Source organism: Ochotona curzoniae, unplaced genomic scaffold (genome assembly GCF_017591425.1).
Source record: "Ochotona curzoniae isolate NIBS_2020 unplaced genomic scaffold, NIBS_Ocur_1.0 scaffold_2587, whole genome shotgun sequence".
Classification (NCBI taxonomy): Eukaryota; Metazoa; Chordata; class Mammalia; order Lagomorpha; family Ochotonidae; genus Ochotona; species Ochotona curzoniae.
In genome coordinates this window covers 8443931-8458285 of record NW_024467096.1, presented here as the reverse complement: position 1 = coordinate 8458285, position 14355 = coordinate 8443931, and the positions used below count along the sequence as shown (strand labels likewise).

Below are 14355 nucleotides of genomic sequence, written 5' to 3'. Positions count from 1 at the left end.
GTTTTTGTCAGGGCATACAGAGATTACAAAAAGTTTTCATGGAAAGTATGAATATAATTTATTTAAATAACTCCCATCTGTGGATAAGTATGTGACTCTAACCTTTTACTATTTTGTACAATAATAGAAATAAATTTCATCAGATAAACATTTTTTTTTTCAAAAAAAAAGAAAGAGATGTTTGTGTACACCAACAATCCTTGAAATGTGAGTGGTCTTCGAAGAAAATAACCACTTTCTTGCTTTTGGGAATTTTACTAACAGTGTCTGGGATCATACTTGGTGTTACCAAGTGGATGAATCCAGACTTGTCATTCCCACAGCTATGGGAAACACAGTTCTGTCAAGGCCATTATGTGTCTCTGGGGTGACGCACTCTTTGAGTTTAGTCCTGGCTATGCCACCAATTGGTTCCATAATCATTTACAGGTTACATCCCTTTCACAGCCTACAGGCTCCTCACAAAACACACACTGACTGGGTTAGAATGTTACAAGGGTGTTTAAGGTCAAGGAACTGACAGAAGATCCAGAGACAGAAGAAAGCAGATGCGAGATTTCCAAGGGCTGGGACTCTTCTGCAGGAGACCAGCCAGTGGAACTGGGTGGTGAGAGCTGGAGCAATGGCAGAGAATGTGATGTCCTCAAGAAGCTTGAGGAGGGACGCAGATGGAGTGTGGGGATCAGCCGAATGTCCCTGTGAGGCTCAGCCACCACCAGCTGTGCTGGAGCAGCCACAAGGGCTGATCCAACAGAGGGGTAGGATTAAAAACCAGATGAAAGTTGGTGAGGAGTGGACAACCAAAATCGTTTTTTAAAGGTCTTATTATTTCTGTTCAGAAGTCAGATTTACAGAGAGAAGCAGAGACAGAGAGAAACACCTTCCATCTGCTGATGTACTCCCCAAGTGTCTTCAACAGCCGGGGTTGGAACAGGTTAAAGCCAGGAGCCAGGGGCTCCTCCAAGTCTCCCACGTGGGTGCAGGATCCCAAGGCTTTGGACCATCTTCGACTGCTTTCCCAAGCCACAGGCTTGGAGCTGGATGGGAAGTGGAGCTGCCGGGATGTGAACCGGAGCCCTTGTGCAATCCTGGTGCATGAAAAGCAAGGATTTTTTTTTTTTTTTTAACAACGGTGTAAACTGCCCGAACTTAATCTAAACCCACACACAGTTGGCCTGGCTGACTTGAAGTTCCTTCCGGGTCTGATCTTTATTCCAACGCTCTGACCTTGTCCATGAAAATTGCAGTATTCAGGATTGTTTTAAACGCAGATCGACAGGAATAGTGGCAACGGGAGCCATCGTTAGCTTATATTACTTTGTTACTGTTCATTTTGTACGCCCTAGGCACCTGCATGCCTAAATGTAATTAAATTGTCGTGACCCTGCATCTTAACCAGCTCTCACCCTTACCCTCTTCAACTCCCAGATCTGGAGACTCCAATTCCCAATTCCAACCCGGAAACAGTGAGCGCTCGGAGAGGCGGAGCGAGCTGAGCCTCGGGCGCATGCGCTCCGCCACCGCGGACCGTTCGCGTTGCCCGCCTAGGGGAGTGTGGGGAGACTGTTTGCTTGACGGACCGAGTACGGGTGCCGGGTCGGCGTTTGCGGAAGTCTGTGCGCCATTGGGAGGGCCTCGGCGGCTGCTCCGTGCCCTTGTTGCGGAGGGCCTTCTCCTGGGTCATTCCTGTGGCCGGAGCCGGGCTGGGGCTGACACGGGGCCTCCCACGTGGCCATCTCGGCGCCTGGGTGACCTCCCGGCTCGCGGGATGTGGCGACTACGCCGGGCCGCCGTGGCCTGGTAAGTGCGGGCTCTCCCCCGGCCCCGTTATTTCTGGGGTGTTGGAAAGCCGCGTTGCCCCATCACTCCGTCCATCAGGGGAGAGGACGGGTCTCGGCCCGGGCCGAGGGCTATGCAGTGCCGGCCCCTGTCCAGCTCGGCCCGCTACACTGTCCGTTTGCACCCGTGTGTCCTCTGCTCTTCCATGGGTCTCTGTCCGTCCTCTGCCAGCGGGGCTCGGCCCTGTCCGCGGTGGTCTCCAGCTCCCACCTGCACCCCAGGTCCGCGTTGCACCTGCAGGTCCCTGGGCTCCTCTCCCGTTCGGGGGACCTCTGCTTGCAGTCAGATCCGGAGCGCCGTGGCGGCTTTGCTGTTCAGTGGTCAGGCAAGGAGACTCGCTCTGGGCTGCCGCGATGATTGCGACAGACACACTGTCATTGTCCCCCCTGGTCTGCTTTAAACCTAGGGCAGGAAATCAACAGCAACCTTTTCATTTTGGCGGGTTGCAGTATGCGTTTTTAACGTGGTTAGTTTTGACCTTTACTTGTAATATTGTTCCTGTGTCCTTAGATGCCTTCAGGCCTATCCTATTGTAGGCATTTGGGAGGAAGCAATGTGCAGGAGCAAGGTTGGAAAACCTTGGTTTGCCTGAGTAAGCTCAACCTCCTAGCCTGTGTCCTGAACACTTTATTTTCCAGAATTTCCTTAAGTGATGTAGCTACTTTACAGCGTTTATGAAGAGTACAACCACGTTCATTTTATGAAAGTTAATTGGAGCACAAATGCAGATAATATGCATAGTAGTTTACATTTGCTCATCAGTTAGAATCATGGCATAATTTAATTGAATTTTGACTTGGAGGTAAATTCACAGTGCTTGGAATTGAAGTATGTTGCCTGCAACCCTTGCATGTCTGCTTCTCAATAGTTAAGGGGGAAGCAACTCTGTCATTTTCTTTTAAAAGAGAATAAATGGGTAGGACCCAGCATAGTTGTTGCAACAGTAAGGGTGCGTGAAAATATTTTGTGGGTGAGGTTTTAAAGCACACTGGTTTGTAGTTAGTATGATTTGTCTATTCATTTGGATACTCTTGGACTGAATTGCTTCTGAACTGTGTACTCCATGGAGTCCTGACAGAAGTGCCATGCTTGGCGCAGTTAATCTACCTGCAAAAGAGGAGATGTTGGAAAGTCAGCCTTGTTTAAGTGTGTCTTTTACTTTAGTCCTTTTCCAGGGACAGTTAAAATACCACTTTTTTAAAGAGATGAGAATATAAACGTGCTTTAAAGATATAAACGCATGCTTATGGGTATAATATTTGTATAAAATTATTGAAAAAAACAGCTACATATTAGGAAGTGGCATACATTAGAACACATAGTAGGTGAGGAAGAGAATAGATGATTTCTGAGGGCAAAAACCTGTCTTGCACCCACTTGATTTTTAGATTTGCTTGAATACAGAGGTTGTCTTCAGGTTATGTCCCTTTCAAAACTGTGAAGTCATTGCTGCATTTTCTTCTAGAATTCTTTTTTGCAAATGAGAATTCTCACCAAAAAAGTCCTTTTTTTTATTCTTGAGCTTGTCATTGCTATAGATTTCCCATCATGCATTCTTGCAGGATCTTAACCTTATCATCTATATTAATTTTTTTCAGTCCCCAGTTCACATGTGGGTCTTTTTTTCCCCCTAGCATTCACGTGTCTTGGCACTCTGGGCTTTTCCACACCAACATTGCTCTCTCTTCAATTCTGGGAAATTTATGTGTACATACACTCAGTAGGCATATTTGCAAATTTGTGTTTAAGCTTTATATGTACCTTAGTAAGACATACTTCATTCTGTAAACTTTTTTTTATTGTCATTTTTGAATGACAGTGTACTCTTATCTCTGCAGTATTTTCAAGAATGTTCCTAAGAATATGTTCCTAAAATGAGGATTTAATACCTGCTTTTCCGAGAAAGGATTCCCCAGTGCTGTGTAAAAGAGTTGCTGAATTTCCCCAAGAGTCTGGGAATGGCTGATGTAACCCCGTGGGCAGTTTACCACTGGATGAGAGGCTAGTTTGGCAGTTGTATCTTAAGTGTGTGATGCATCAGCTAGCAGTTTTCAGGAAGCAGGTAGCTGATGTGAGCAGATACCCTACAAGCACTGGTATAGCTTGGATCTCAGGGCATCAAGGCTGTGGGGTCCTCCTGCGAGCACACAAGAGCCTTAGCTCACAACGGCTGCTGTTGACGCCCACTTGGATTGGGTCTCCTCAGACGGCGCCTTCAGTAAGGTTTCTTCAGCTCTAACTCACGTACCTGTATCTCAGCAGGGCTTTGTTGTGAAAAATTGCTCTCTCCTGTGTGAACATTGATCTTTAGACTATCTCCCTGAAATGGAAGTTCTGGAAGTAATCCTTGAGGATGCCTTTGGAGTGCCAGGATTTGGGCTGTTAGCCGGACTGAGTACCTGGAGCACCTTTCTCCTGCAATTCCTGACCTGAAGTGCTGGACCAGCGCATCCTCCCTTTCTTTGTCCCTGACTCCCACCCAGCAGCATTGCTGCCAACATGAGGAAAGTAGGCATTTCAGGGATTTGGGAGCAAAGGAAGGAGAAGGTGGTGAAAAGCAAAAAGCATCTTAGAGATGAACTTAAATCTGAAATACATCAAATTATGATACGTATATACAGATAATTTCTGAGGATTAAAGGATTATTCATCCCTTCATACATTGCTGGAGGTTAGCACAAATTAATATTTGACAAATTAATAAATGGCATTTGTTGAGTACTCTGTCCTAACCACTGCTGGGTTCTTTCCATTGTTTGCAATCGAATTTCGCCCTTGACATTGCCTGTCATTTGTTAGGCACTGGGTTAGGCCTTGGAAATAAAATGTTAAGAAAACAGGACCACCAACTTTAAAAAGATTGCAGTTTCCTGGCACAAACAATATTACTGCAATAAATACACTATTATGTAATGCAAATTTTATAAGCTCTACAAAGAACTGTGGCAGAGGGCCTCCCCTTGTAATGCAGATTCAAAGAGAGCCAGTGGTATCTAAGGGGAAGCCATAGGAAGCCAGTAGTTTGTCACCCAGCCATGAGAGGTAGAAGGAGTGTGTCACAGTTGAGGATGAGGACTAGGCTGGGTCGAGCTTCGAAGCAAATAGGAGACAGGCAGGGATCAGACTGGTGCTGCTTTCAAGACCAAGGGATTCAGATTTTATTCTTAATTCAAGCAAAGCTTTTTAAGAGATGGGTGGAAGTGAGTGACAGTGAGCACGGTATGTAGGTAATTGTTGAGGAAGTGAGTGTAGCTGAACAATGAGAAGTTGGTATATAAAGGCCTTGGTTAACCCCCAAAGTTGAGAAGGAGACTGAAAGAAAGTACACTGGGGTAGGAATTAAAGGTTGAGAGGAAGCTTCACTCATTTGAAATGTCAGTGTTGTCAGACCTTGCTAAGAATTCCAAAGACGCGAAGGCCTTTGGTGTGGTCAGTTGTAGCTGCTCACTGAAGTGTAGAAATAAAAATGAATAGAACTGGAGGACATCATGTTAAGGGAAGTAAGCCAGACTCAGAAAGACAAATACTGCATGTTCTCCCTCATGTGGGAGCTAAACAACAACAAAAATCCAGCGAAACTCAATCTGAACAGTGTGCTAACTAGAGAGTGTGCTAACTAGGTTGGGGTGGGAGAGAGGCTTGGATCAGAAAGTAAGGAAGCTGAATGTGGTTCATTAATTGGGACATATATACTAATGTGAGATGTTTCTGATAGTGGAAGCTGAGTGTTTATAGCTTCTAGTCATATCATACTAATAAAAGATGTTAACAGTAGTGGAAGTTGGTTGTGTGGTGAACAGCAACTTGGTATTACTGCACAATTTCTGTCTTATAAGCCTAATACATCTGAAATTAGGTTGGTTTATTATTTTATAAAATGGCTAGAGCAGAGCCTTGAGGTGTTTTGTTGTATGAACTATTGGTCAAAATGAGAGACTTACAAAGTGAATAAATAAAACTTTAAAAATGGTCAGACTTGCCCTACAGCTCCTAAGGTCTGGTGAGGTAGGGGAGAATTCCAAACAAGGGTTTGCCCTTGATGGGAAGAGGAGCCTTTGCTGGAATCTTGCACCGGGGAGAAGGTGAGTGTAAATGCAATAAAGAAACAGTTTCCTTGTGAAGAAGTTGCACCTGTTTGCTCCTGATGGCTTCCTCTTCTTAGAAGAGTAAAGGCTGAGGTCATGTGCCAAGCACTGGGGGAGCTGTGGAGAGATGGGGTGTTAGAGAAAGAAGGAACCATCAAGGATAGTCTGGACAGGGAGTGGACGAAGGATTGGATAACAGAGAGGAAGTGGAAATGTCAGGCGATTAAGAAGGCCCCTTTGATATTTCTGTCTGGTTGAGTATAATTCTGTCTGACAGTACTTCATCTCCTTGGCACGAGCAGAGAGAAAAAGTAATAGTAAGGTTCATCGAGTGTTGGTATTTTGCCAGACAAGTTAAAGTCTGAGCACAACAGATTTGATGGAGAGAATGTCAGAATCAGACACTTAAATTAGTCATTATGGGTGTTAATTCTATTTCTGCTGTTTTGCCATTTTACAGGACTGAGAAATTGCGATTTCTCCAATTTTACCTCCCAGTATGAACCATCTGTGCCAGCCTGTTGGGGTTTTTGGTTTTTTTTTTTTTTTTAGAATTGTCTTACCCCATGCTCTTTTGCTGACCTGGAATTCTCTGTTTTGACGTTTCACTTTCCTCTTAATGTTTAAACTTTACTTTTTTCTGCTAAGTTTTCACGGATTGTTTCATCCCAAGAATCGCTTGTTTTCCTGTGAACTCTTGTACCACCTAACTGTGCCTGCTGCCCCTTAGACATGGGAGTGTTGGGAGTGTTATTTTCGTGTGTGTGTGTGTGTGTGTGTGTGTGTGTGTGTGTGTGTGTGTGTGATTGGTAGTCTAGAGACACTTTTGAAGCTGAGGGGTTTGCTGAGTTTGAGGTCAGGAGATTTCAGTCTCAGTCGATAAAAGAAGGTGTGGACTAGACTTGTTATGTCACGGTGAAAATTATGATGTTTTGGAGACTGGGCTGTAAATTAAAAGAACTGTAATGTGTTGACTGGTTTTTGTAAAGAAATCAATTGATTTTGTGTGCAGAATTAACAGTTACATATCAAATCGCAAATGAATGGTGTGCCTAAACCCTGGTAAGTCCTCTTTCCCTTGGGTCTCCTGAATTAAAAAATTCCTACAAAGTGTTAATGAGAGCAAGACCCTGTGTCGTCCTGAGTGTTCTAGATTCTTGGGTGTCGCTTCAGCCTCCTGTCTGGGCCACACTGTTCAGGCATCTGCTGCTTCCACATTCTCGCCCACTAGTGTCTGAAAAAGAATGATCTTACTGTCAGGCCGATTCTCATTTCAAACTCTCTCCCACCTTTGCCTGGGCATTCTATCTTAAGCAAGGCATTGTTCTGAAAAACAGATCTGGAAAGAGAATAGCTGGCTTTACACTGGCTGTTTCTGAGCTCTGACAGTGGCATTTATGCAAACATGCAGCCTCATGCCTGGCACTGACCAGGAACACAAGGGATGCCCCATTCTCCCCACCGTCTTTCCTCACAGCGTTGTTTCTCTGATTCTTGATCTCTTTTTCCTAAGAAATTTTCAGTCCTATGTAGTAAAGTCGTGTAATTTTAAAAATTGCTTCGAATTGGACCTGGCCCGTGGTAAGCAATGGTGAATGTGCATGTTAAACATGATCAGGCGAGTGGCTGTTATTGGTGAGTCTTCATTCTCTGCAGTGCCTCTGTAGCTAGGAGAGAGAGGATAGCTCTTCTACACTGCTGAAATTTCTGCTAACAGCAAGATTGTATACAGTTTTATTCTTAAATTTACTTAGAGTATCTAGTAATTGACTAAATAAATAAATAATCCCCTCCACCTCTTCTCCTTTTAGTTTCAGTTTCTCAGGCCAGGATCACAGCCCGCCTTCAGTACAGTAAAGCACAAGCCTCGGAGTGCCAGCTCGGATGTCACTCTTCCCTTTCATCCTCTCAGGAGTGTGCACTTTGTGCCACAAAGTCTTTGTGTCCACAGTGAGGACAATTCTAGTCCTTCGAGCATCGTTATTAGGATTAAATGAGGTAGCATGTGCTAGCAAAGTGCCGGACATAGTCGATGGTTAATAAACGCACAGTACTGTGTGAAATACTTTGATCACATGTGCATAAGCATGTTTTCCTTTGAATATTGCTCTGTCGTTTCGTTTGTATTTTGTCGCTGACCTTTTCTCCTCTTCTCATTTTTCCTGCAGTGAGGTCTGCCAATCCTTAGTGAACCACAGCTCTGGAATGAAAAGAAGCTTACCACTACAAAAACTGCATCTGGTTTCACGAAGCATTTATCATCTACATCACCCTTCCTTAAAGCTCCAAAGACCACAGCCCAGGGCATCCTTTCAGCACTTCTCCTCTCTAACTAATCCTCCTTTACGGAAATTGAAACTTTCTCCAATTAAATATGGCTACCAGCCCCACAGAAATTTTTGGCCAGCAAGGTTAGCTGCAAGGCTCCTAAAGCTTCGGTATCTCATCCTTGGCTCTGCTGTTGGGGGTGGCTACACAGCCAAGAAGGTGAGTTCAATGTCCCTGCTGCTATTCCAGTTATTCTAGCATGCTTGCTTTGAATCTTGACAGTAGACTTTTTTTTAACCACAGTATGTAATTAGATGTTAAAATGTTTATTGTTTGTATCTACCATAGTAGATTGTTTTAACAGTGATAATAAGAAAATACCTCCCATGGAAGGGGCCCTGGGCTAGGGATGATATTAGCTAGCGTTGATGTTGAACTTTGCCATTCTGTGGCAAATCTCATGCTGTCACCTCTCGGGCCAGAAAGAAAGCATTCTGTCTCAGCATGTCTTCCTTTATGTCCATAGAATTGCTGAAAGCCAAATCATAAAACCTGTGAAAGCAGGAGTGTGTTTCGAATTTTACACTCTTCCGTATTTAGTAGAGGAAGGCTTACATGTTTTGTGTTTGTCTACTATTTAACTTTTAGAACAAATTAAATTTGTTTCTTAAATTGTTGGTCATAGTACATTGCTCTCAGTAGACGAATGTGCTTTAAGTAACTAATTTTTCTTTGCATTTTTATTTGGCAAAACACCTGATTAAATTCTTATTTTTCAGACTTTTGATCAATGGAAAGATATGATACCTGACCTTAGTGACTACAAATGGATCGTGCCTGACATCGTGTGGGAAATTGATGAGTATATTGATTGGGGTTTGTATCATCAATGTTAAAATACACTTTAGAGTCACTTCCTTAGGAAAAAGAAATAGTTACATTGAGATAGTTGGTAAACTTACGAGTGTGATACTGCACAGTTATTTTCTAGTGACAGAAGTGATAGGCTGCCCACGTGGAAATGTATGTGAAGAGTACATCCTATAGACAATCATTTGACACAGCTCTTACCATCTTTATTGAATCTTTTTGTCTTTGTTTTATGCATATGCTTATTATTTAAGTCCACCTCTAAAAGTTGTACTGTCACAGTGAACATACACTTTGGCATCTTGTGTCTACCTGTCTGACAAGTTTGACATTTCTGCTTCCAAGCAACCTCTCTAAACATCATTTTCAGTGTCATGTAATGTTACCCAGAACAAATATATCATGATCTACCTAACTAGCTCTTTTTAATTAGATACAAGTCTGCTACTGGTCTCAGTGATTTCTGCACTTGGCCACTGTGCAACTTCTTACAGGCATGTGAGAAAAAAGGCTATTCGATAGCTATGATTGCCTGGAACTCATGTTGACCTTTTAAAAATGTTTTTTGATGAGATAGCTTCTTCACAGTGTGCCGCAGCTCCTCGGCTGGGAGATTAGTAAGAACAGTAGCCATGTTGTGCAGTTGCTGTGAGGATTCAACAAGAATTGTGTAGTCCTTCTGTGGTTTCTGGCACGTACTCTGATTTTGAAGGTTGTGTATGTGTTTTGATCTTCTCCAGAGAAACTTATAAAAGCTCTTCCTACTTCAGAAGACCTTGCAAAGGTAGCACCAGACTTGGACAAGATTGTTGAAAGCCTCAGCATACTGAAGGACTTTTTCACCACAGGTAGGAAGGAACCTGTTAGATCTAACAAAATGCACTTGTTTATCATCATATTTTAAATGAAATCAGTACAAAAGAAAAATAAGGTTTTTTTAAAAAAAATTTCATCACACAGTAGTTTGAAAGCTCAAAAAAGGGCAAAAAAGAGCTTACAAATGCTTGGCTTTGAGTTAGTAAAGGAAAAACACGCTTATCCTTGACATGTAGATGAGACTTCCTATGTGTTTGCTTTTCATAATTAGTTAGAGCCAATTTGGGGTTTTCAAAGGAAATTTAGCTGGATAGACCATGCTGAGACAGTTTCCCAAGGTCTATTTGAACATACTTGCCCAGTGACATCCCGGTCGTGTTGTGACAAGATCTCAGACGTCTGTGTGTGCTCATTCCTATAGAATTTTACAATTCTATTTCCCCTTTTGCTGATTCTTCACAGGTCACAAATTGGTTAGTGAAGTCATAGGATCTTCTGGCCCACTTCTCTTGTTAGGTGTGTAAACAGACATTTCTGCTGACCTTAACATGCCTTTTAAATGCTGCTAATAAACTAGGTGCAATTACAATTGCAGACCAAACTTTTAATGCTGCTTGTGCTAAATTTTAAAACCCCAGAACTGTATTAGGAAAACTCATTATCTTATAGGTAAAAATGATAAAATAATAAAAGTAATTCTTAAACATGAATATGTAAGTCTAAAACTGTTTTGAAAAGAAAATTTGCTTAGTTGAAATAATTTGATGTGCATCTAATTATTTTCAATGAGTGAAATGAAAAGTGATTTTTTAGTTTGTCTCATCTGCCCTGTCATAGTTGACGTTGTAAATTTGGTTTTATCTTCTGTGTGGTCAGTATTGGCAGTGATACTGGCCCAACTGTAAGTACTGTCATGCAAAATAATTCTTACTAAAGACTGTCTTTTAATCATAACATTCAATTATATATACTTTTAAACAGTTGAGCATGTGCTATAATTTTCCTTTAAATTTTCTGTATCAGTTACCAGTAATGTCATAAAATAAAATAAAATAAAAAAGAAATGAGTTGATATTTTGAACCTGAATTATTCTAAAGCTTCATTTCCTTTTAACTGGCTAGACATAATTTGGTATTTAAGTTAGACTATGAGTAGACATGACTGGAGTATTTGAAGGAGTGTTTATTTATCTTTAAGGTTCCCCTGGAGAAACAGCATTTAGAGCAACAGATCATGGGTCTGAAGGTGATAAGCATTATAGGAAGGTAAGGATAAGCAAGAATTCCTTACATATGTAGCCTTGAAAGATTTTTTTCAAGTTTTTATTTTTCTAGGCCATTTGAAAATGGTAACGTCTGAGGAGCAGATTCACCCAAGAGTATCTAAATAGAGGTATTGTCACTAGTCTTAGTGCAAAATGTGAGGTATTAGTGGCAGTTTGTGAAATATGACTAGAGAAGCTCATTTTCTTGAGATGTGTTCTATGAAATATTAACTTGAAAAGTTATCCCTGTGAAAGGATTAGGTAAGAGGATACCTCAAATGTTTTTGGAAAAAAATCTACGTAAGGAATAAGTTTGTTTTTGTGCCAAAAATTTTTTGAAATTCATAGTTTTTTATATTTTACCTTTTCCACGGATTATTTTAAGACTTTTGTGTGTGGGAGGGAAACTGATTTAGACAAAGTAAGCAGACTTAATTTTCCTGAAACTTCTCAGAATTCAATATATTCAAGCACGTTATAAAAATCAGTATAGTCTCCCATTTTCTCTTAGTTCTCCTGGGAAGTAAGCTTCACTTAGGGGAGTTTGTGAGAGGGAATGGATGGGTTATTAAGAAATAAATCATTTCTCTTATATTGAAAGTCAGAGTTATTTATAGAGTTACTTAGGGTGTGTCAGGTTCAGTACAAATTCATGTGCAAAGTCCGTATGAAAATTACAGGGTAGTTACTAACATAGAACAACATATAACACTGTGTTTTTATAACCACACGTATTTACCTGAGAATTTCCTGGCCTTCATTTCTTTTTCATTCTTTTGGAATTGAAAAAATAGTGATTCTGTGAAAATTCTAGACATGTGTATGTTTCGAGAAGGGACAGCATTGTGGCTTTACAGACTAAGTTGCCACTTGCCATTCCATCACCCCTCGTCACAGTGCCAGTTCAGGTCTGGGCTGCATCTCTTTTGATTCAGAATGGAAAAGAGCAGATGGTAGAACAGAGTCTTAGACTTCTGCCACCCACTGAGGAAGGTGTTCCTGGCATCCACCTGCTCTGATCTGCCGCTGCAGCTGTTTAGGTAGTGAACCAGCAGCTGGGGGATTGTCTCTTTGATTTTCTTTTTCTTTCTCTGCCTTTCAAAATAAAAATAAGAAAAGAGATTTATACAAAAAATGTTTTATGAACATTTTAATTTGAATATTGAATATATTTTATATTGAAACTTATTATAGTATTGACACATCAAAGGAAATCATTTTTGTTTATTTGGGGCACAAGAAAATGTAATTCCTCTGTAAAGGTTTCCACCTCTGTCCCTATCCTTCAGCTTTTTATGTAATATTCCAAAACTGTTTCATCCTTTTTCCTATGCATTTACCTTTATAATTTGAAGAAAATATGTTTTGAAGTGTGTGTATGTGTGTGTATTTTGCATTTTAACTTGATCTGTTTTGCATTAGCATTACTTTTACCAAAATCAATCTGGATTATTTTACTTGGGAAAAATAGGTTGGTTTAATATATGTAGCTTATTTTGAGCCTAAGGGAGGTAAGTTTAAATGTTCAGAGACAGAGCTGATCTAAGTGAGGAGAAGGTGATTTAGCGTGGTTCTCTGAGTGACAGGATTTTTCCTAAATTGCATCGGGATGTCTGCATGCCTGTTTTCTCTCTGATACGGCTCAAGATCACCTTGGTGCATGAAAAGCCTGTTGGATAATTACCTTAAAATCTTAATGAAGTGATAGGTGACTTACTAGTTATAGACCAGGTGCTCTGTAATACTGAAAGCAAGAGAATGTATGTTGGGAATTTAATTATAATTGCTGTACAGTAGACAGGAAAGTGAATGTACTGCATTATGTTTGACTTTGCTCTTTGCTTACTTCATAATAAATATCCAATGAACTATTTCCTTTTGTACACTTTCTTAATGTATAGTGATTATCTTGTCCATTAAAAAGTTAGCATTTTTTTTTCCCAACTTTTTTTTCTAAGTTTGGATCTAGCGTTACAATTAAACTACTTTCATTCCATGTTAAAACAAATTGTAATTGATATTAAAAAATTACTATCAGAAAAAGCTTCAGGGGATGGTTTTGAATTCTCTTGATATGAAGCTTTATGTTTTCAGGGCTTGACTATTGCCTGTGGTACATAAGAGTAAAGAACATGCAGTCAAGATGTAGCTGAACTTGATTTTAGGAGAGTACTCTGCAGATTGATGGTTGAATATAAGCCTGAAGGAGGCCTTAGGGCCTTTTTAAACCATTCAGACTTCAAGTTTGGAAGTTCGAGAAATAATCAGAAGTAGTAGACTGGATCCAGATTTTAGCTGATACTTCTGTGATTAGGTTAGTCAGGTATCTATCTGAGAGTCCCAGATTTTAAGTAATTTTTTTAAAGATTTATTTATTTTTGGTTACAAAGTCAGATATACAGAGAGGAGGATAGACTGAGAGGAAGATCTTCATGCGATGGTTCACTCCCCAGGTGGTTGCAACAGCCGGAGCTGCACTAATCCAAAGCCAGAAGCGTGGAGCCTCTTCCAGGTCTCTCACATGGGTGCAGGGGCCCAAGGCTTTGGACCGTCCTCCACTGCTTTCCCAGGCCACAAGCAGGGAGCTGGATGGGAAGTGGAGCTGCCGGGATTAGAACGGGTGCCCATATGGGAAACCGGCATGTTCAAGGCGAGGACAACAGTCACTAGGCCACTGTGCCGGGCCCTTAAGTAATGTTTATAGTTGAGAGTGCTCACCTGTTAGTTGACTGGCTGTCAGATTTTGGCAAAGTTTCTCATTGGAAACTTAAAGGTAAATTTCTTCTTTAAGTATAAAAGTGTGTGGGAATCAGTTAATTATTTTTTAAAATAATAATACTTGAAAAGCATTTCTTCAATTGAGACTAAAGGGTCCTCATTTCTGTAGAGGAACGTATCTATAGAAAAGTTCTGTAAAGTTAAGGAACAGTTAGGAGCGTTCAGATCAATTGAAGTTAAACTGGTGGAAAGCTGAGGGGAACCCCGGAGTTAGATGGCTTGACTTGGGTGAACTGCATGAACAGTGGAAAGAACTTGATGAGCTGTAATGTTGAGCCTGGAGCCTCCAGACTTACATGTGCTAGAAGGTTGTGATAGTAACAAAGTCCACAAAACATATGTTCCCACAAGATGCTGAACGGGCTAACTAATCATCAGTCTTCTTTGGTTTTACCTGGATTTATACATTCATTTTGTGGCATTAGTTATTATGT

The 14355-nt window shown here is 41.1% G+C and overlaps 1 protein-coding gene across 8 annotated transcripts in view; it reads left to right on the top strand.

Moving 5' to 3' along the window:
- The first annotated feature begins 1598 nt into the window (after positions 1-1598).
- Positions 1599-14355, top strand: part of OPA1 (OPA1 mitochondrial dynamin like GTPase) — a 76398-nt gene continuing 63641 nt past the window's right edge. For 2 of the 8 annotated variants that reach the window (XM_041003032.1, XM_041003035.1), the window contains exons 1-6: positions 1599-1800; positions 8093-8411; positions 8972-9068; positions 9803-9910; positions 10341-10394; positions 11077-11144. In XM_041003032.1, the coding sequence (XP_040858966.1) occupies positions 1769-1800; positions 8093-8411; positions 8972-9068; positions 9803-9910; positions 10341-10394; positions 11077-11144 (678 nt within the window). In that variant the 5' untranslated portion in view covers positions 1599-1768. The remainder of the gene's footprint in view (positions 1801-8092; positions 8412-8971; positions 9069-9802; positions 9911-10340; positions 10395-11076; positions 11145-14355) is intronic. The other 6 variants (XM_041003040.1, XM_041003034.1, XM_041003039.1 and 3 more) reach the window with 3 other exon arrangements.